Raw genomic sequence first — 22094 nt, 5'->3', positions numbered from 1 at the left:
AAATCTACAAATCCATACAATCGACCACAAAAATGTTACTTACCAAAAGAGGAACCACCAAAGCTTGTGTTCTGGTTAAACATGCTTTTTAATCCCGAGAAAAAAACAGAAAATGATTGTTCACACGAACAGGGCAGTCTGTGAAACGTCTTTTTAGAATCTCTGGCAGATTTTTGTACAAAATTGCATTGCTAAAACTTTATATCTGTAAATAAAACAATAAATGACTATATTGCACAATTTTTGTTTAACTATATTAATAGGAAATAAAAATTCCCAAACAGTCCGGTAGCTGAAAACCTTAAAACGATAAATAGTACTGTAATATGTCACATAGATAGTATCGCAAGTAAGCGTTGAAACAAAGTGTAAGTTACTATGTTACAATGTAAATCATCAAACTGCTTTTGTTTATGAATGGTGGTTTTTTTCAGTCTGCAGAATGTGGAAGGTGCACAGGCAATTTATTTTTTGTCAAAAAAAATTTTTGCACACCAATTTTTGTGGTTTACACGTGCAAATTTTGCACCAAAGGCATTTAATTGGCCTGTCTTAAACCCTTTTACTTGCTTTGCACCTGCTGAAATTGGTCTTGCAAGTGAACTTGCGGGTCATGCATGCACCATGCGGGACATGTTGGTTCTGCAAGCCAGAGATCTCGTCAGGAAATGTTCTGCAGACTGGGTGATTTTTACCACTCGGACATAATTTTTTTGCAGAAGTTTTGTGGAAAAAATATGGTGCAGTTTCTTTTTATCTGTATTATGTCACACTACCCTGAACATGCTTGATAATGACCCCAAATGGCCCAAGCCCAGCATTTATATGAAATAAAAAAAAAAGGAAACAAAAGGAAATTAACCATGACCGCAAAACATGTAAAATTTAAACAATTGTAAACATTTTCTGGTTAACCTATGACAGCATTTATTTTCGCTTTGTTAATGCCAAATTTAAAGTTTATTTCAAGTTGTTTTGCCAAATAAATACTAACCAAAATTTGGTTACTGTTTTATGTTCTACGGTCTATCAAACAAAACTAGTTTCACTACACGTATTTAAGGAACACAATAAATCTAAATTAGCAAAAAAGCATAAATTTAGAAAAGAAAAATACAAAACTACTTTTTCAACAACATGTAATAAATCTTCACCGTGTCACGCATCGCCGAGTTTAAGCGCGTTTCGATTTCTTGCAATTTCATAACGATCGGTGCACATGTTGCAATATTATTTTCTCACAAAGCACAAAAACGTAATAATGCCGTTGCCAGGCTGCTTATAAAAGATGAGATATTTTGGTTGTGCAAATTACTGCTGAAACATTGCGTTATTTCAGTTGATAAATATCCATTTTCTCGCCAAAATGAGTTTTTTAATGGCTGAAATGTACGATCTTGGCTTGGCCAGACAAGAAGCATCATGTATGTTTGATGATACACCCTTGTTTAACACCGAGGAGGCAATGATTGGCTTCCAGGAAAAACAGGAAAAAGCCAGAAAGGCAAAACAGTTACAGGTAATTTTGCTGAATTAAACAAATGCTGGAAGGGATAATTGTTAAGTATTTTGTTGTAACAAATGGCACTGCTTTAAGTTATGACTGTTTATGGGTGTTAGTGGTGGAGATTCAAAACAGTTAGGAATAATGTGTTTGTTAGACTGCAATTCAAGCTTTGTTACTGCCACTTTTGTAGATAAAGTACTCATACAAGACAGGGCATAAAAATAACACATACATGATAATTACAACATATTATAGTTTATTATAGTTTCTAATATGTCTTGAATTATAGCATGTTTGCTTTTTCGTAGACTATAACATGGTTATTTAGTACACTCTGTCGGTCATGTTTGTGTTTTATCGTGTCTAAATTTAAGCAGTTCGCCATTTCTAATTGGTTGTTGTTGACAATTATTCAATTCAAAATCAGGTAAATGGCAACAAGCAACAATTATTGCGTTTTTTTCACTGCTAGACACAACAAAAATTGTTAAAACGTTTGCAAGAAAGAGCAGTTACCAGTGGTGGGACCCCCCATTTTTCAGCCGGTTCGCACCGGTTCTATAGAAACGTCTCTCGAGATTTTATAAGATCAGCGAACCAGTTAGCATTTCTGGTTACTTTCAATGGATTTACTGTCGATAAATTGGTTGAAAAATTATGAATTTTGTGATAGAACCGACTGAAAAAAATTAATTCCCACCACTGGCAGTTACCGAAACCTGCCGTTTATATAGTTGTCATTTTCGTAACAATTAAGCTCTATGATCCACTCTTTACTTAGACTACAAAAAAACATCACTTTAAAATCAATATTTTTTAATCGCAGGAAATTCGTTCCCACTTGGACAATGTTCTTGAACGGGTCGGTTACTTGCTTACTGATATAGGGATTTCCCCGGAACTGCCGCCGCCCCGCTTGGATAAAGATGAAAAGTGGGGAGCAACCGCACTTGCCTTTCGTCCTCCAGATTTTTCTGATGATGAAGACGGCGGAATAAATGCTGAGGGCAAGGCTCGGTTGAAGGGTTTACTAAAGGCATTTGCAGCTACTGCTGAGTACAGGTAGAAGAAAAGGACATAAGGTGGTGGGGTTCAAATTTTTGTCAGCCGGTTCTATCACAAAAGTCATATTTTTCGGCCGGTTCTGTTACAAGGTTAAACTGCGATACACATGTATAGTTAGGTGCGAAACCGACCCGAAAAAACTTACTCGGCATCTTTGCAGGGATCAACTAATGATGGATATAATTGAATGGTTTACAAGTGCTCAGCATACAGTTGGCGACCAATCACAAGATGACACGAAGCTGCTTAAGCGTGAACGTGAAGGTGCCGATTCCATGGATGTCATAATGGCAGCTCTTGACAACGCCAACGAAGCTTTACAGAAGCTGCAGAAAATTGGAACTGCAATGTTTGAAGATAAAGACGGTGAAGACCATGAAGCAACAGCAAGGTACCATAGCAAACGTGCTTGCAATTAACTTCACTTAACCGTTAAGATTAAGGGTAGTACTGGTTCTTAATTGTTTTTTGCACCTATACCTGTTATACTTTTGCGATTTTTTTTTATGCTTGACATAGGTAGATCGAATTATAGTAATTTATTAACATTTTTATAGCATTTCCATTTTTATAGCATTGCCGGTTAGTCCATTTGCCAAGTTGTTTTTGCAATTAACCGGATAATACTATTTACAACTGATAAACCACATTTTTCGCTATGCAATTAATTGGATTTGCGTACACAACAACTGTTTTTGTAGTGGCATTAGAGGCAGCACCGCTGCTCGTCTGGACGCTCGTGTTCGAAGAGCAAGTCTGCGTCTTGATACGATGCCCTCCTCAAGTAGAGCTTCGGCAATGAAATCAATTTTTGTGCCGAATAACTTGCCCGACGGTGAGTCTTACTGTCAATGAGAAAACAAGGCAGAGTTGTAATTCCAAAATGAGGAATTATTTTCCATATCGCAATGGGTTTTTTTTCTAATCAAGCCGGTTATTTCAAACTTAAGTCCAAACCCGACAAAAAAGCCTGGTTCAACTTGCAACTCTGAAAAACAAGAGTTAAGAATAATTTCATTCTATAAAACCAACTTGTTTGCATGCAGACATTGAATCGATGCAGGCGGGATTTGATGGAGATGACGAAGATGAGCAAGCTCTGCTCGAAGAACTTTCTAGTCACTGGCAGGTTAGTGGTGCAAAAAAGTCACAATGTTTGCGAATGTGTCTTGGTGTATAGGCTGTTGCTGCCAGGCATATTATCAACTTTGTAGAGCCCTCCTAGGAATTGTATGTTTATACCAACGTTTTGGCGTCCTATGTAGGTCGCCTTCATTAGGTTAAATAACACTGAATGTGCATATACAGTGCATGATAGACAAAGAAAAAAGAATTAAACGCAAGCATGTCACAACGAAAACACTGTGCCATAACGATAAATGGGGCCTCTAATGTGTCTTAATGTAGAAGCTTATGAACTGGTTCTTATTTCGTCCGTTGGTCGCTCATATATGATACTAAATACATGCAGGATGTTTGTGATGAGATTCGTGATATCATCATCGCGGTTCACGAGCTTAAAATCATCAAACGATCGACCAAACTCGCTGTGAGGAGGGTCCTATATCTTTTCAAGCACATCGTTGCCCTTCTAGCACAACGATCAGAAGTGGTAAAAAATACAATATTATGTATTTTTGTGTAAGTTTTTGTGTCACAATTGTGTTTCACTTAAAGTTTTTGATTTCATTTGGACAGATTTTGACCTTTAATGTACTTAAAAAGTTAATACTATGCAATGATAAAGCAACTTTGGGGTCACTTTATATATAAAAACTAAACTATCTTGCCTAAAAATTTATTTTCTAAAACTTTTAATGAATTTCTCAATAATTTTCAATACTCTCAAGCAGCATCTCAAACTTAAAACTAGCGCAAATGATGTGGAAAAATACCCAAACGGCAATTAATACTGTGATACGTAGAGTCCACGACATACTTACTTTGCTTGTGTGTTCGACGTTTTTTTTCTTTTTTATGTGATGATGTCCAAGTCAATTTCATGTGATTCGTTGTCTAAAAAAAATTAACAACGAAATTGAACCGACGAAAAACAACGAAAGTGTAAAAACCAGTTATTTGTCAGGCAAAGTCAAAAGAAACGGCGATGATCAAATTAAAAGCCGAAGCAAATGCTTGTCACACCAAGATTGATCATCTACATAAGGAGGCCAAAAATTGGCGTGAGAAGTTAACAACATCTCAAGCTCGCAATCTGAAACTTACTCAAGACGCCGAGGCATTGGAGAACGAAGTCAATGCATTGAACAGCGCTCTGAGTGAAAAGGAAGGACAGGTAAAACGGTCACTAGGTTGTTTAAGGACATTACCTTGACATGAGTGACACTTGATTTTGATTTTCGAGTGGCTTAAATGTGGTGTCGGCAACCTTTTTTGCTCTAAGCACCCGTTTTGAAACTGAAATTTTATGGCGGACCGGCGTTTAAAAAACTACAAATATGCAGCAATGACAACGCCTAAATTAGTTTATCATCCCCGGGATACATGGTCAAAATGTTTTAAAGCGTTTTACCTCAGAAAGTATACGGTCCAGTTGCCGACCGCAGGTTTAAATAAAAGCTTAAGTGACAGCAAAATTAAATACTTCAGTTTGATTTAGGAATTAAACCATCATCAAGTAATTGTATAACACCCTGTAAGTATAAAAATAAATTATAAATAAAGTGGGTTCAATTCAAAGCAAACTCAATTCCCAAATTGAACCAAATTATTTAAATCCAGTATCACTCAAACTTAAGCCAGTTCTCCTACATCTCAAGTTAAATTAAATAACAAAGTATCTCTCAACTTAAGGTAATATCAAATCAAATTTTACTCCAATCAGATGTAAGTGAAATTATGTTATTCCTTGGAAATCAAACACCTTACATTGCAAAGCATAAGTGTTCTTTTTTGTTGAATGCTTGCGTGCAATGAGTGTTTTGACTGAAGGCTTGTGACCTACTTAATTTCATATTATTATTATTTTTAAAACGCACGCATGTTTAGGTTAAGAAATATGTTATAACTAGTGATGTACCGAATCGACGAAATTTCGATTCGGCCGAAACCGAATATTCGGCGGTTTTGCCGAATAAATTCGGCCGGATCAACCGAATCATTTATGACGTCACGCAAAGTCGTACGCTACGCGTTTGACATGAAAACACAAGTTTATCTACATGGTTATTATTATAGAATGGTTGTGTTTCGTCCTTATTTTAGTTCTATGGGGTTTAACATTGCCTCAAGCATGATTGCCAACCCAAACAATGAATTACTGATTTTTTGTCTGCAGTGGGAAAAGCGTCAATATGTTAAAAAATATAATGATTGACGCGATTTTCGTTGGTACTAAGAAGAAAGGACACGTTTAACGCTTTAAATGGGTGCTCGTAAAAGATTCGGTTTCGGCCGAATCGCAACCAATTATTCGGCCGAAACCGAATCTTTGCAAAAGTGGCCGATTCGGCCGAATAAATTCGGCAAACCGAATATTCGGTACATCTCTAGTTATAACCAACATTTTTTATTGCCATGCATTTGTTTCCGTTGGTTGTGGAAGCTCTAAGCTCTAATGCAGTGGTCGACAACCTCCGGGACCCGGCCCAGTTCGTTACCGGGCCGCGAGGAGTTCGTTACAGGGCTGTATACATTTTCAGGTTAAATGCTTTTAAACATTTTGCCCGTGTATAAACTATTTTTTGCGTTTTTATCGCAGAATATTTGTAGTTTTTTGAAGGCCGGTCCGTGATTAAATTTTAGGTTTAAAACCGGTCCGCAGTGCAAAAAAGGTTGCCGACCCCTGCTCTAATAGACAGCAATTGTCTAATTGTCTTAACCGGAATTAAGGTCTTGATGCTTGATACCCGTTCCATGATAGCCTACCATGCAACTGTAGAATGCACCTTTTTTCAGATTGCTGATTTAACCCAACAACTTTCTGAGATGGAGACTCTGCAATCCGCCGCAGCTCCAAGTCCGGTGGAAGAACAACAGCAGGGATCTATGAGTGATGAGGTGCGGGAGCAGATGTCCGCGCTCCTCATGAAGACACGGATGCAGCAGCAGAGGATTGAGACTCTTGAGGAGGAGATCGAAGAGACGGGAAGAAGTTTGGAGAAGGAAAAAGTAGCTCACTTTCACGCAGCTGATGCGAAAATTAGATTAGAAGAAGAGCTCGATGATACGAAAACAAGATTAAGGGTATGTTGTACACTAGATTTGTTGAATCCTGTACTGACTTGAATTGCTCAGCTGGGAATGAATACTTTCATACTGGGATCATCCCTAAAGTGTACATGCAAACCAGCGACCACGATTTGTTGATGAGTAAGCTGTAATCTTTGGTCGAAATGGACGCTTAATGGCTGATCCCAGTATGAATGGAGTCATCTTAACTGATTAATGGTCGAACTGGCGTTCTCCTACTACGAGGCTTGCATACAAGGCAGGCAACGGTGCATGTGACTCGACTTTCGGCGGATTCACCACTGAGCCTGTGTAGCTCAGTTGGTAGAGCGCGAGTCCCGGAAAGACTCCTGTCGTAGGTTGGAATCCCACCGCAGGCTAGATTTTTATAGGCGCAGGCTGTGCCTTGCCATATGGGAATGCTTGGGAGACCGGCTTTATTCGATATGACGGCTGGCGTACTATGACTTGAATTTTTGTCATAGAGACGGATAAAACGCGAACAAAGAAAACATTAGGTTACAAAGTTTTTCAATACAACCATTCTTTTTGCGGTAGCTTCGTTTTACAGCAGCGCATAAAAACATTCTGTTGCAATTTTTTTCGTGCAACATAGAGCGACTGCGCAACGTTTTAACAATTGGACTTTGCAAATTTTATCAAGAAAATTTTGGAAAATGAGAGTGATATTGATTCCAATCAAACATTACATTTGCTTCAAATATTGTTTTTTTTTACTGCCTTTGTTGAGAGATACCTTTTTACGTATACAATACCTCAAGTAAACCTCAGTTAAACCTGATTTGAAATGTTATAAGGCTTCAACTAATCGACATCGGTCAATCTCGATCTTTGCTTAATCCGGACAATTTTTTGGTCCAATATAGGGTCCGGATTAACCGAGGTTTTTTGTATTTAATAGAATGAAATTGGCTATTGTTCAAACACTTTATGTGCTTTATAACCCCTTTTATCTCTTACTCTCTTACATTACAAAACTATATTTGAATTGCAAAAGAAATACGTTACATCACAGCAAACATCTTACTTTTAAACGTTCCATGTAAACAAGGATCAACGATTTTTTAAAAAGGCAATGGTTCGCAACTGGGGAGGAATTTTCTTTAATTTTTACATATGGTTTGTAACTAGACACTTTAATTTTGGGAATATGTTTTTTGTATGGTTTAGCAGATACTTTGTAGTCTATTGGGGTGCTATGAGAATGTTTTGAGTGGTTAAGTGAGGAATTCGTCGATAAAAATTAGGAACTAATACCAAATTAGTTTTTTAGGGGAACATTTAAATTGAGAACAATAATTACTAAATACCACAAAGCGAGACTAATACCAAGTTTCATACCCTTTTTATCTGCTTTTTTATATTTCCAAGACATGCGAAATCCGCACAGTCAATCTTGAAGAATCCTTGGAACGTAAAGAAGGTACCATCACATCGTACGAGAAAGAGTTAGACGCAACTAAGGTCGAGCTCAAGGCCAAGGAAGAGCTTGTTTCCAAACTTACCAGCGTTGGCTTAGATGACGATGACGCCGAACCACGTGACTTGCTGAAACGGCGGGCCTCGATGAAACGACGTAACTCAACTCGCCGTCGAAGTTCTGTCCGCCGTCGGAGTCGCCCACAAGGGGCCGCTGAGTCGTCAACGCATATCGCTGATCAAAGTGCTGAACACCTAGGATATGAACTGAAGTCAAGTACCAGAATGGAAGGTAAGTATGCAAAAATGTGTGTGAATACATTTTTTTACTTTTGTACTGTAAACAAATCCGGTCCTAGGAGTTGTAAGTCAAATAAGTCGGGCCGGGTTTTGGCTTACTTTCTAAGGCGACTTAATTTGGCTTTGAGTTGAGACTCGGCGCATTGTATCGTAATGTTATCCAGCTCGGGCCTAGTTCGAGCTTTGATAAAAAATAAATTCTGGTCAAGGCCAGGTTTTTGAGCTACTTTGGGGTTCGGACCAGCTTACAGCTTTGTGTCAACAAGATTCTTCGGTTGGCCTAATTGTACTTTTTAATATTTTCCAACTTTTTTTCGACAGCAATTTTTTAATATCACAAGTTTTACAAAGTGCGATCGAACTCGGACAACTTTTAAATGGAAATTTTAACAAAGAAATTGTAGGAGCTGGACTGTTGTTTAAAACTAAATATTGTGTGCACAGGTCTGATCCAGGTTTCCAGTACAAGATTAGTGGAGAAGCAGTCAAGGTAAAATACCTATACTTTCATCTTTTGACAATTTCGTCTCATAAAGTGGGGGGAAGATAAAAAATCTTTATGACCGAACTTCCTAATAAACTACTATTTATACAAGCCTCCTACAACACTGCAGTATCACTCCGTAAATGTAAAAACACAAGATGTTTCGAAAAGGGAGTTCCCCCGATCAACCTGTTTGCAAGTTGTGCCGTCAATTTTAAGTTTATTGGCTTTGGGTTCCCATTCCTGGAAAGCAAAGCAAATAAAAATCTTTCCCTGCTGTAAAAAAAGAGAATATATTATTTTAAAACAAAAAATTAGAAAGGAATAATATTAATGAACCACGCAAGTTTACAAAAAAATGAAACCTACAAACATTCCTTTTTATGATTTCTTTATCGATAAAAAACAAATTACATGTCACAAATAATGTGAACCAATGTTATAAAACATCTATTGAAGTAGGGTACGTTAGTGGGGAACAGACTTAAATGTAATTCAAAATTTAATTTTGTAAGAATGTAAAGGGTTTAAATGCGTTAATTGAGTTGACTTACTTTGACCACAATTTAATGTAAGTACGAAAAACACACTTTAATGTTCAACATTGGCAAACATGGTCTGTTTACATCAGGTATTTTGGTATTTAACATTTGGTCTGGGCAAATAAGATTACTCATTAAATTTCTTTACACCGTACATTCAAAGGCTGACAGCAGCCGTGCCGTTGCTCCCTGACGTGCAAGAACAAGACGTTGAAAGCACACGCACTCCGCCCATAATCATAACAGCTGATATACCAGTTGCCGAAGCCGCGGAGTCCTCACTGGAAGCTTCGCCGGAGCCACCTTCTGCGCCTCCTCCGTCCCGTCTTCTCCATCCCCAGCAGCACCAACCTCCTCAGCACCGAAGGTTCAGCGTCTCCTCTGCATTGCTGGAGCGCCGGCGATCAGAGAACGTTGTATCTTCTACCGAGGTACGTAACCGCTGGTATTTTTGTGAGGACAATTTGGGCACGGATGAAAAAAATTCGCTTGATCAAAAACTTAACTGTCATAGCTTCTGAAGAAAATTTGCCGATTTGATTTGTTTTCAGCTTTTGAATTCATCACTCAAAAATTCTTTTTCAATATCCGCTTGTTAAAATCATTGCATGCTTCTCCACACTAAACGTCAACCCCAAGAAATTTCGACCAAGTCTGGACTGTCCAGCTGAGACTTTTCCAACATTTTATTCTTTACTTTCCATTTAAAACTAGCTCGGTACTGCTTTGATCTTTTAATTTTAAAATGATCTTCCTAACAAGTATATAACGAAAAAGGGGTTTCATTGTCCACAACATGAAATAGTGATTACAACAGCGATTGGTAAACCGTTTGCAACAAAATTGTAGATCATAGTAGGTCTATTAAAAGTGCCTTCTGAATTTATTTATCGCTGGTCTGCATGAATGCTTCAGGGCTGATCCTTCCCAAATACATTAGTTGGTACATTCAAATCATTATTGTTTAGTACAAACGGGTACTGTCGGAATTACGCGAGGCCCAGAAAAATAAAAACGAACTTCAAAAGGAAATCGATGAACTCAACAAGGAATTAGAAGAACAGGAAGAGAGGTGACGTGGCAATGTGTTATTGATCATTGGGATAGCTGGTTTATAAACACGTCGCTACAAAAACACACGGCTTACACGAATACCTAATTTTACATCAAACAACAAACGAAATTGTCACTATAAATTTGGTTGAAGACGTCGCTGTAAAAATCCCCGCTTTGTTTTAACTGTTTTATTGCTACAGCAGTGGTTTCCTAACTTTTTGGCGGCACTGGTTTTCTGGTGTTAAGTATTTTAGGCTTACGGATCTCAACGTCTACTTTATTAAGCTCTTCTGGCAATTGTATTTAAAATATAATCGCAAGAAGAGGTCCATAAAGTTGATATTATGCCTGGTAGCCACAGCTTACATAAAGCTGTTTAGATAGAAACGTGTCATTGCCAACCCCAAAAACATCTCAAGATCTCCTAGGTCCTAGGAGATCTGGGAATCACTGCTCTACAGAAACGTACCTTAGCCAATACATTGCATGCTTACATTTTTTTGATACACAAAAACACTGCAATAAAATTGGTCGTGGATTTTAAAGCCAAAGTATTTAGCAACTGATAAAGGGAGCATGTGTATGCACGATGAAGTATATTTACAGTACAAAAACATTTTTGAAGGTTTGAGGAAATGCAGGACAACGCCGAGCGGCAGCACAAAGTCAAAATGCTTTTGGAAGAAGACAAATTGAAATCGGGAACGGGCAAAGTGTATGCAGAGTATCTGAAAGTTGAAACTATGGTCGTAAGGTTGGTTTTGTTTGAAGCGAATTTTGTTCTGTTTTTAAAAAGAACCCGTTTCATGTTATATTGTGCTATGGCTTAATTGTAGATTTAAGATGGATTTATCGGCGACCTTGGAGAGGGCTTTAATGGTAGCAGCGGCAAAGCAAGTTAAAAGTGCTTACAAATACAATGCCCCAGCCAATCCAAGTGACTACCTGGATAGCGCTATGAAAATTTCAGAACAGTAAGTCTGCGCACAATATCGGTTTTAGGTTTTTTTTGCATAGGTTTAGTTTTTCATATAATTGTTGTTCATGTTCCTTACACAAACCAGTATTTGGTAGAATGTGCAAACTTATTCCAAACCAAAAAAGTCTTCCAACTTACTTGAAGAGAAACTTGTCTAATCACATTAAAAGCCAAAAAAAAAGCTGTTTCATTTTAAATTATTTTATACTTCATCAAATCAAATATAATCTTTTTGTTAAAAAATAAACGGTATAGAATAGGTTTTAACTTAATCACAAGGTTTAGGGCTTTTATCCGTACACCTTATTCAAATAGAACCGACCGTTCGAATTTCTTTATTATAAGGCACAAAAAATAGAATTTTGTAACTTAATCATGCATTTTGGGGCTCTTCTCCGTACACCTCTTCAAACGGAACCGACAATTTTACTTTCAGATTTCAGAGTGCCTTTCAGTCTATACTTGAAGCAATAAAGCTCGCAATTCATACAATGAAGTTAGCTCAAAACAAAATGAGAAGAAGCGTAGATGAACAATTAGGCCTAGAGACTGTCCAACACATGAAAGTGTTAGCTGCTAAATCACAAATAATTGAGGATCTGCAAAAAAGAATGGAAGGTTATAGAAAAGAGCTAGACGAGGTTTGTTTAGATTGAGTTGTAAAATGTTGAGTTGATATTATTTCGATTGGTGGAAGAAAACATAACGACACAATTACACTAATGCAGTGACCAAGCCCGCGATAACTACTGCACCAGAGTTGTAATTCGGGCCGGGTTCGGGTTTAGGTTTTTCCAAAAACCGGGCTTGATTCGGGCCTGGTTTTACACTTTGTGTCAGTACTTATGAAAATAAATTTAACTTGCTACATTGCCGGTTGCTGGACCTGACCTAATGTCAAACAGCCCTAAAACGCCTTGTTCGACACCAATTGTCTATTCTGTTGTCTTGGTCTTTCCTGAGGCTTCAATGTATGGGCCTGTCAATCAAACTTTCGGGCCTAAACGGGCTTTTCACACACGATTCGGATCGGGCTTGTATTTTCGGGTTCGGGCTCCAATTTTAGGCCCGTGTACTGCACATTGTTGAGACGTAATAAAGGCCAAAATTGGAAAATCAAGGTTGATGCAGTTAAACTGTCTTTGCAAATGTTGTCAACCTTTGTCAAATAACCGTATCTGTGTCCCCACAATACAACATGTGTCAAAACTAGTAATGAACCGAATATATTGAATCAGGTTCGGACTCAAATCAAAATCAGCGCGGCATTTTTACAGAATTGAGTTCAGCCAAAAACCTAATCGTTTGTGGCTCAACGCGAAGTAGCCTACGCTTTTGACATAAACACACAAGTGTTGCTAACAAGCAAACAGTGGTCTCCCAACAATGTGATAGCTCTGTTACGTTATGGTGTTAGTTGTGCGAGTTTGAAGGTTGCCTTGGCCATGGTTGCCAGCCTGCAAATGAATTACTGATATTTTGTCTGCAAAGTACAAAACCATAGTGCCTTGAAAGTTATCCCATATTTGTTAATTGATGGTAATTGTAGTGCAATTTGAAAGATTCTGCGGTACGTATGTTGGAGAAAAATACCTGTTTTGCGCTAAAGTCGTGTTCGTGTAGGATTTGGTCGAAACCATATCTTCACAAAAACGCTGACGGATATTTGGGAAAGTTCATTTTGAAAACCCTCTGTTCACATAATAACAAATTCTGCTTGATGATTTTCTGCCCAAAATCCTGATACACCAATGTTTGACAAAAGGAAGCAAAATGCAAACCTTCTGTACCAACAAAAAGATTCAAAAGTTTGCTTATTGTCAGGTTTGACTTTCAAATAACCGCCCTAATTAACTTTTTTGGTTCTAATAACATTCTGAACTGGATTTTATTTAACCTAGCTTTCTTTTGCCCTCTATTCCTTTATCAGTATTAGTTTGTTACTTATGTACATTTAGCACGGTTTTGAATAATCTGAGCAAAAAAGCAAAACTTTGTTACTTGTTTTCGGGATTCGATTGAACGCCTAAATTATTTTTGTATCAGCAACTCAAATAATTCGTTCACTTTAGAAAAAATAAAATAAAACATATTTACCTTTACGTGACTTGGAAAATTATTTTGCATTCAGGTTCGACTTCAGCAACAAAAGACAGCGAAAGAAAACTTCGAAATTTTGTGTCAACTTTCTGAGGCATTGAAAATGAAAAACAAAACTTCGGCAAAGTTAAAAGTACAATAATTTTTACTTATTTATGTAACTTTAAAGAAAACTAAATACAAAACGATTTTAAGTGTTTTAATTTGGTACATTACATTAATAATTACAATAAAAGCATTCGAGTTTTTAGGACCAAAAAAGTTAGCCCAAATTTTAACTTAAAAATACACGTTTTGTCGAAACTATATTTTTGTACAAAACAAAAATTTAAGTGATAAATCAAAAACCATTAACAGCGGGGCTTAAGTTAACGATCCCTTTCGAATATTTTCAGTTATGAAACAGTAAAAATATTAATTGTTGAAGCACTAATTAGAACATAATCAGTCAGTTTCTGGAAAGTACCCTATATTACGTCTAAATGGCTTTATCAGTTTCGTAATTAAAAAGAACTTACAGATGATGGGATTTTTACGAATTTATTTTTTTAAATGGTTTTCTTTACACATTGAAGGAATATGAAACAGGGACAAAAAAGCAGAGTCAAAGACAAGATTCGTTTGGGGTTCCCGCAGATGGAAAACATCTGACCAAAGATTCGTTGGAAGTGATGCTTCAGCATGCGCGAGACCAACACCACAAACTAAAGGTAAGTACAACGGTATGAGTCATACGGTTTCAGAGAAAATATGCACAATTGATTCATTATGTATTTTTTGCATTTTCTAATTATAACTTTTTTTTTTTTTTTTTTTTTTTTTGTATTTTTTTTTTTGTGTTTTTTTTTGTATTTTTTTTTGTTTTGTTGTGTACAAAAAAAAAAAAAAAAGAAAAAAAAAAAATTATAACTTACTGGAAAGACTGAAACTTTGATTGAAGTCGTCCACCGTTTTTTCATGTTTATATAAATATTTCACCCAAGTAATAGGCATCATCAGTTTCTAAAAACAAACAGCGCTAAGAAATTTTTTTTTTTTTTTTTTTTTTTCACGGGGTTCGAACCCAGGACTCTCCCGGGGACGAATCCCGATCAGGGTTTTTTATGTCTGTATATGGGTCAGGCGCGCCAGACCGTTCGGCCAAGCTCCTGCCTAACAGCGCTAAGAAATCGTATGCAAGTTAAACCATTTTCTACACAGCGCCGTTTAGCGGATACTGAGACCCAATTGGAAAAGGAGAGAGTGAATCGATACCGATTAGAAAATGCTCTGATCGCCAACAAAACTCGAGTACAAACCAAATTTGGTGAAGGCACGCTTGCTGTCAATCAAGGAAACATGAAGGCGGCGCCTCTACCAAAAAATGAAGAATACTCGGACGTGAGTGGTGGAGAGTATGTCACGTGACTCATCCACCTTGTCATAAAGATTTGCAATAGTGAAGGCAAAAAACACAAATTATCATTCTACTGTAAACCTAGGTTAATTTGGACAAAAAATGTCTAGAAACGACTACGATTCGGATTAACCGATGTCAGTAGTTCAAGTTTAATGAAATTTTAAATTATTTGTACCTCAAGTTTTGTCCGAATTCGGCGAAGATCCGGATACACCGAATCCGGTTTAACCGAGGTTTACTGTATTCAAATCAATTTTAGGCGTTTTTTAAACCATTTAGACTTAAACCTATAACTTCCGATTTGTAATCAAGCAAATACTGCTTTTTTCCATTTTTTGTCCTAAACAGTAAACAAAGCTTTACTCTTTTTGCAGCAGATGCAACAAAACACTTCAGGTACAGAAAGGTATGTGAAGACTTTGAGGCAAGTCGAGGAGTCGGCCTCTCAATCAAAGAAGAAGTTTATAGACAGGGGACTTCTCAGTCGAATTAATCACGTGACAAAGCGATGGAACGCCTACGTCATAAAGCGTTGGGTCGCAATTGTTCGACGCTACGAGCTGTACAACAGGTAAAAAACAAAGCAAACATACTGCGCAATGCTCGATAAATTAGAGTCATGCGTTCGAATCCCACTGACAAATGTTTGTTTTTGCATTTAGGTAAAAATCTAATACACTCCAACCCTTATCAACACTAATGCAAAGTAATATGTTTGCAATGTTTTCTGATTGTAATTTCTATTGCCAAACAGTTAAATTTCTCGTTTTTAAAAGAAAATAATATTCATAAAACAGTTACCAAAATTAGTTACCACAAAAAATATTTTGGGACAAAAGATGTGTTCTTTAATCTAAAACATGATTGCAGTTATCAATTTGTTCTTGACAAGCTGGGAAAAGATGTCATTGAATATCAAAACACCCCGGAATCAGGTACATTCACAATTTTACGGTTTAGTAACCTATGAGAAACTTTATACCTCAGCTTTACACAAAAGTCGATTGTTTAGCAGCTTTGTATCACCCTTGTTTACATGAATGCACTGTTTTTAGCGGGATTACAGAAGTGTTTCTGGCACATCCAGCGAAAAAAGCAGTTGTTAGTTGAAAGCAAGAAATCAAGCGTTGAATTTGACTTAGTATTGCAAAAATGTCGCAATCAAGTTGTGGCAGTTTTTAGAGAAGTTGGATTTGCTGTGATCGCCATTAAGAAGCACGGTAAGTCAAAGTGGGTGAGTGAGTGAGTGAGTGTGTGAGTGAGTGAGTGAGTGAGTGAGTGAGTGAGTGTGTGAGTGAGTGAGTGAGTGAGTGTGTGAGTGAGTGAGTGAGTGAGTGAGTGAGTGAGTGAGTGAGTGAGTGAGTGAGTGAGTGAGTGAGTGAGTGAGTGAGTGAGTGAGTGAGTGAGTGAGTGAGTGAGTGAGTGAGTGAGTGAGTGAGTGAGTGAGAAAGGAAAATGAGGCAGTCGACAGTGCAAGAAATGAATCAGTCGACAGTGTAGCTCCTGCTTGTTGACAGATGTTCCAATATTTTTTTTCTGATTTCCAAATAAACAAATTACCTTACCTATCACAGGCACATTGGAAGTGGATCTAAAACGATCATCGTCTGTGAGTCCAATCCCTCCGAGCAACAGTGCTCTTTCGCAATCTTCGTCACTCAGGACGATACCGGATGAGGAGTTAGCCAAGGAGCAAGACACTCTTACTCCTGATGATGAACGCAAAGAGTTCGACGGTGAACAGGACACAGTACAAGGTAGTCGTGTGTTCAATCAATGTTTCATGTCGTAACGAAATACATAATTTATGGCCTAATTCAGAGCTGTAAGTCGGATCGGGCGTTTCGGGCCGGGTTCGGGCTTAGGTTTTTTGAAAAAAAAGCGGGCCTGATTCGGGCCCGACTTTACACTCTGTGTCAGTTTTTTTTTTTTTTTTTTGAATAAATTTAACTAGATAAGTAGCTAGTTGCTGGACCTGAACTAATGTCAAACAGCCCAAAAACGCCTTGTTCAAGACCAATTGTCTATTGTGTTTGTTGTCTTGGTCTGTCCTGAGGCTTCAATGTATAGACCTGTCAATCAAACTTCGGGCCTAAACGGGCTTCTCAAAAACGATTCGGGTTCGGGCCGGGTTTCGGGCTTGTACTTTCGGATTCGGGCCAGGTTCGGGCTCCAATTTCAGGCCCGTTTACAACTCTGGCCTAATTACAATTTGTTTGTTGTTCGGTTACGAGCTTAAACACTAAAACAACATTCTTTTGTTAGGACAGAAAAACACGGTTAAAAATTATTTCGGTCTGTCTGGAACGAAATTAAAATAGCTGTGCCGAAACGAAGTAAATAAATTGCACAGAACGAATAACGTTTTCTTTTCTTCGCAAAACAAACATGAGTGAGAGCTTAGGGGCGTTACAATGCTTTTAGTAACATATCTAGCAACCTATGCCATCAAGTTATATTGTTTATCGTATAATCTGATTAATCGCATGGAAAAGCTTGGTACATGCGATTAACCGAAATCGTTTTTATCGGAAAAGCTCTCAATAAATAAACACTACCAAAACATGTTCTGTACGTTCAGATTTTGCCTAAAATTAGGGGCCGACAAACTTTTTTCACAGCAGACCGGATAATTTCAGGACTGAAAAGCTGCGTAGCTCGATAGGACTTAACGATGTACAACCAGTGGTGCTGGGATTCAAATTTTTTGTCAGCAGTTCTATCACAAAAGTCATCTTTTAAAGCCTGTTCTGTTACAAAAAGTTCATTGACAGTAACCAGTAATGCTAACCGGTTCGCTGATCTCATAAAATGTCGTGAGACGGTTCTATAGAACTGGTGCGAACCGGCTGAATCCCACCATTGTGTAGACTATATAATCGGTCAATTGGTTACAAAAAGATTTTTTTTGTTTTAGAGTTAAGCCATGCAATGTCGGTGAACTCAAGGTCGATCATGCTTGTAAACAAACCCCCTGTATCTAGAGTTTCAACTGCTTGGACAGGTTTGCATAATTTTTTTTAATATATACCTTAATATGTTTCTCCGAATGATTCAGTTTCTAATACTTTGGTGTTTTGTTTGTCAAAAGCAACCTATGCCAAATTATTATCATAATGTTATTCTCAAACACAATGACTTGCTTGTTTGTTGTTTAAGTTTTGTGGCTGCCTTTCAAGTTGTAAACACAATTTGCATACTGCTATTTAAAAGTGTAGAATAAAAGCATGTTCATTGTTGTTTTACATGGTAAAGGTACTAATATACAACTTTCATATTTTAAAATGAATTTTTATGTATAAAGATAGTCAGTACTTTTAGGGTTGGGTAGGTTTTGCACTAAAAACAAAATTAAAAAATACTAAAATTAACCATTTTCTCTGTCTGTTTGAAAACTTAGTTGCCCCAGAAAGCCAAACTAGTTTCATGTGTGTTATAATGTTACCTCTGCTCTTTGATATGCATTGCCGATCAGTCATTTTCTTGTGAGGAATAACGTGTTTTTTTAGAACACACAAATACCACTTCAAGCAGTGACGCTGAACCCCGCCATATCAGCGCACAAAGTCAAGAGCTCCCTAGCGCCGAAAGTGACGACAGTGACGAACATAACACTGACCACCCGGTGACGTTGTGCGACGTTCAGATTCTACCAAAAGTTGGCGAAAACGCTGATTTCAGCCCAAAATTTTTTACAAGGCGTTTTTCGACCAACTGCTGTAGCTCAATAAAGACGAAATGTAGCACAGCGCCGGAGAGCGACTGCAAGCTATGGTCACGGTAAAATTATTGTTGTTTGTTTGTTTGTTTGGTTCATTTTTATCCTCGGTGGGTGGGCAACGTCTAAATGCGATGCTCACAGTAAATGCTGCCTGTTTAAGTACGCTAAATAATTTGAATTTTTGGACTTTTTTTCTGGCAGTTGGTGACCTTAATTTATTTTAACCAATTGGGAACCACTGGATTGGAGCAATGCCGCTTAAGTTTCTTGCTCAGGGAAACACAAGTGACCGAGAGAGGATTAGAACCAACAACCTCGTGAGCACCAGGCGATTCAGCTTCACAGGGCATCTTTGTTCTTTGGGCTATTTGGCAGCATTTAAAAAAGCTGGGTTTAATTCTATTTGCAAAAACGCTTCGTGTAGGGCGCGTAGTTAATTCTGGACCAAAATTTTAACGGTGGATGAATTGCACTGTTTGTGTTAGCAAAGCTTCGTTTTCGTATGTTTGCTCGATTGGTATCAAATTATTGCTATACATTTTTCAGAACTTAGGAATGATTTCTCTTACATAAAAAGAAATAGTAGAAATGGAAGGCCTATACTTACTCTGCAACAAAAGTTAAAACACTAGAATTGCATAACTTAGTTCAGTGTCGTAGATCAGTTCAGTGCGTTCAGGCCGGGTTCAGGGCCTAATTTTAGTAAAATGTACTCGATTTGCACTTGACTTCACACAAGGCCGCTTTGTGTCGTGATTTCGCCCTAGTTAATTTGACTTTCTGACCTAATTCATGAATGCTTTATTTCAACATTTTTTTTTGCTTCGGGTTCGTACTTTCGTGTTCGGGACGCTAGTTCAGTGCTTGTCAACCTTTTTTGAAACTGTACACCCTTTAACGTTAAATTTTTACACCCCAGTGAAAAATTTATTCAACTCTATAACACACTGAATCTGTGGTCCTAACTGAAATAATGATGAGCACAATACCAACAAGCCATAATCTATAATTCACTTTCTACTTCAAAAAGAACTACAATTAACAACGATTAGTGAAATATTAAATTATGACGTCACAAATACAGTTTTGTAACTTAAAATCAACCTACACTTGAGATGCATGTTGTGTCATGAGTTGTATACTCCAGCCAGCCTGTTCTAAAACTGAAACCTGCCTATTGTGATACCTGGTCATAGGTATATTATATTTTGTATCTGGTACACCCAAGTAAACCCTATCAAAGTGGTACACCCTTTGAAAACTATGGTACACCCTGGGGTGTGCAATACACTCGGTTGAAAAGCACTGCCCTAGTTTCAAACCCGCTTCAAATTCTGCTTAAAATACACCACAAACGTGGATTTAAACGATTACCATTTTCTACAGTCCGTATTCTATTAAAACAATACGTTTCTTCCGCCTAGTGACGAATCTGTGGTGAGTTCCAGCAGAAGACGTAATACTCTCTCATTGTTACGACGACGAAGTTCGTCACAAATGATCAATAAAGCTTATTGTGACGTACCGAGGACTTTGGAGATGGACATTCGACAGGATTTAAAGATGGCACAAAAGAATTTGCAGCAGCTCATGAGGAGGTCTTCTGTCACGCCAGGTAATGTACCAACGGTCATGGGTTCGAATCTTGCTGATACATAGAGGGAGAAAAATAACGTTATTTTAAGACAATTCTATAATAGAGGAGCAATGTCTCAACATTTAAATACTTTTATAAAGACATGTAGTTGGCAGTAATATAGGTTACAAAAACATTTTACCCCTTATAGCCGACAGATTTGTATCAAAAATAGAACTAGTTAGTTTTACTTCCTACATGAATTTCTGTGTTTTCTTGGGAAATTAAATTTCAAGGCTTAATTGTAAGATAGTGTTATCAATGTGACGAACCAAATATAGGTAACTCTTAATTTTTAAACTACAGTAAACCTATGTCAAACGGGATTCGGTTCATCTTGATCTTAGCCTAATTCGGACAAAACTCGAGGTACAAATGATTTGTAATGTGGTAGGACTAACAATTTTTTTGGTCCAAACGGGTCCGGATTAACCGAGATTTAAAATGCCACCGAAATACAATATAATGTATTTGTTGTACATTACACAGATGCTACAACACCAGCCAATTTTGACAAGAGGCATATACGCCAGCGTCGCAAAACATTAGCATTCCTTGGTCTTAATCCAAACATGGACGAAATACCAGCCTATAGTTCACGCGAGTTGATCAACATGTGCAAGAACCGCGTCAGCCCAAGCGATACGTCATCAGGGAGCAGTGACGTCAGCCTTTCGATGACGCGCCCAAAATCTGTTGGCCAAAAAAGTCGTCCAAAAAGTTGCATATCTGAAAGACCGAAAACGGGACCATGTTGTAGTCAACGGTCCCCTATTAGGTTTGTGTCAGAGTCTAAGAGTGCCCGGTTCAAACAAGATGTGATGAAAGCAAAGAGCTTGTACGGAATTGGAAAGACTCTTGCATCCAGTAAGCAGATCTCATTGCAGGACCTCAACCAACAAATTGAGGAGCCATTACGTCAGCGCAAATCGCGCTTTAATGAGTCTGATTTGCGTCGTTCAAGTGTCAATCAATAAATGCTTTTGTGTGTACATTTGCATGTAGTGTGTGGTGGGATCGATTTTTCCAAAGTTTTTAATTTGTCTGGTGGGTCAAATTTTCAAACAGCTGAAATCAATATTTCAGTCATTTTGCCTGAAAAAAATATCATTTCTGCGTCTAAACTTGCGTCCGGCTGTACCCTGAATGCCATTTGTGTTGCATTAATTTGCTTTCACAAAAACGTAGCTACACATACAGTTCACTCGAAAAATATGGAAAAGTAAATGTGTCATTTTACTTCGATGGCTCAATGTTCAAGACGTCGATAGTTGTGTTTTCGCATGTGAATAATCCAATTACAAAAAGCATGTACTTGACCATTCGTGATCCCAACATACTGTAGTGCCGTAATGTGGCTACACTAGCCTATATGCGTTCAATAATGTCCTGTCATCAGCTGCACTAGATGACACCTTATAGCTCAAAACAGTATGCACTGTCTGCAGCTTACCTATATTGCAATTTTATTCAAAAGCAGTAATTTTTATTTGTTTGCAACATTTTTGGGTACAATGAGGATTTAAAGCTTGGGAGCTTTCGCATAAATTCTCATGGCTCTTATCTTGTGAAGAACTTTTCGTAAATCCACCAAGTCTATTACGTGCATAAGTTTGTCCTGGGCTTCGATCGCTGTTATTCTTTCATTTCTGTAGAAATGAATTAATTGGCGTT

At 37.7% G+C, this 22094-nt stretch overlaps 2 protein-coding genes across 2 annotated transcripts in view; one reads left to right on the top strand and one right to left on the bottom strand.

The window, feature by feature from the left end:
- LOC145203862 (nuclear pore complex protein Nup98-Nup96-like) overlaps nt 1–205 on the bottom strand; it is a 44109-nt gene extending 43904 nt beyond the window's left edge. The window contains exon 1 of the mRNA XM_080076193.1: nt 44–205. Coding sequence (XP_079932319.1) covers nt 44–83 — 40 coding nt within the window. The 5' untranslated portion in view covers nt 84–205. The remainder of the gene's footprint in view (nt 1–43) is intronic.
- A 1075-nt stretch (nt 206–1280) lies between these two features.
- Nucleotides 1281–21414, top strand: LOC145205276 (uncharacterized). The gene is made up of 26 exons (XM_080077964.1): nt 1281–1519; nt 2334–2569; nt 2733–2963; nt 3274–3407; nt 3619–3701; nt 4044–4184; nt 4659–4868; nt 6491–6778; nt 8156–8495; nt 8948–8993; nt 9693–9960; nt 10498–10601; nt 11211–11339; nt 11422–11559; nt 12001–12205; nt 13696–13797; nt 14240–14374; nt 14865–15044; nt 15438–15634; nt 15934–15998; nt 16119–16283; nt 16638–16820; nt 17981–18067; nt 18573–18843; nt 20209–20399; nt 20910–21414. The coding sequence occupies exons 1-26, from the start codon at nt 1367–1369 to the stop codon at nt 21395–21397; spliced, it is 4770 nt and encodes a 1589-aa protein (XP_079934090.1). The 5' UTR covers nt 1281–1366; the 3' UTR covers nt 21398–21414.
- Nucleotides 21415–22094: the final 680 nt, after the last annotated feature.

The sequence above is a fragment of the Phallusia mammillata genome, chromosome 8 (assembly GCF_965637545.1).
Source record: "Phallusia mammillata chromosome 8, kaPhaMamm4.hap1.1, whole genome shotgun sequence".
Classification (NCBI taxonomy): domain Eukaryota; kingdom Metazoa; phylum Chordata; class Ascidiacea; order Phlebobranchia; family Ascidiidae; genus Phallusia; species Phallusia mammillata.
The sequence above is the reverse complement of the archived record's forward strand: the minus strand, read 5'-3'. Positions and strand labels throughout refer to the sequence as shown.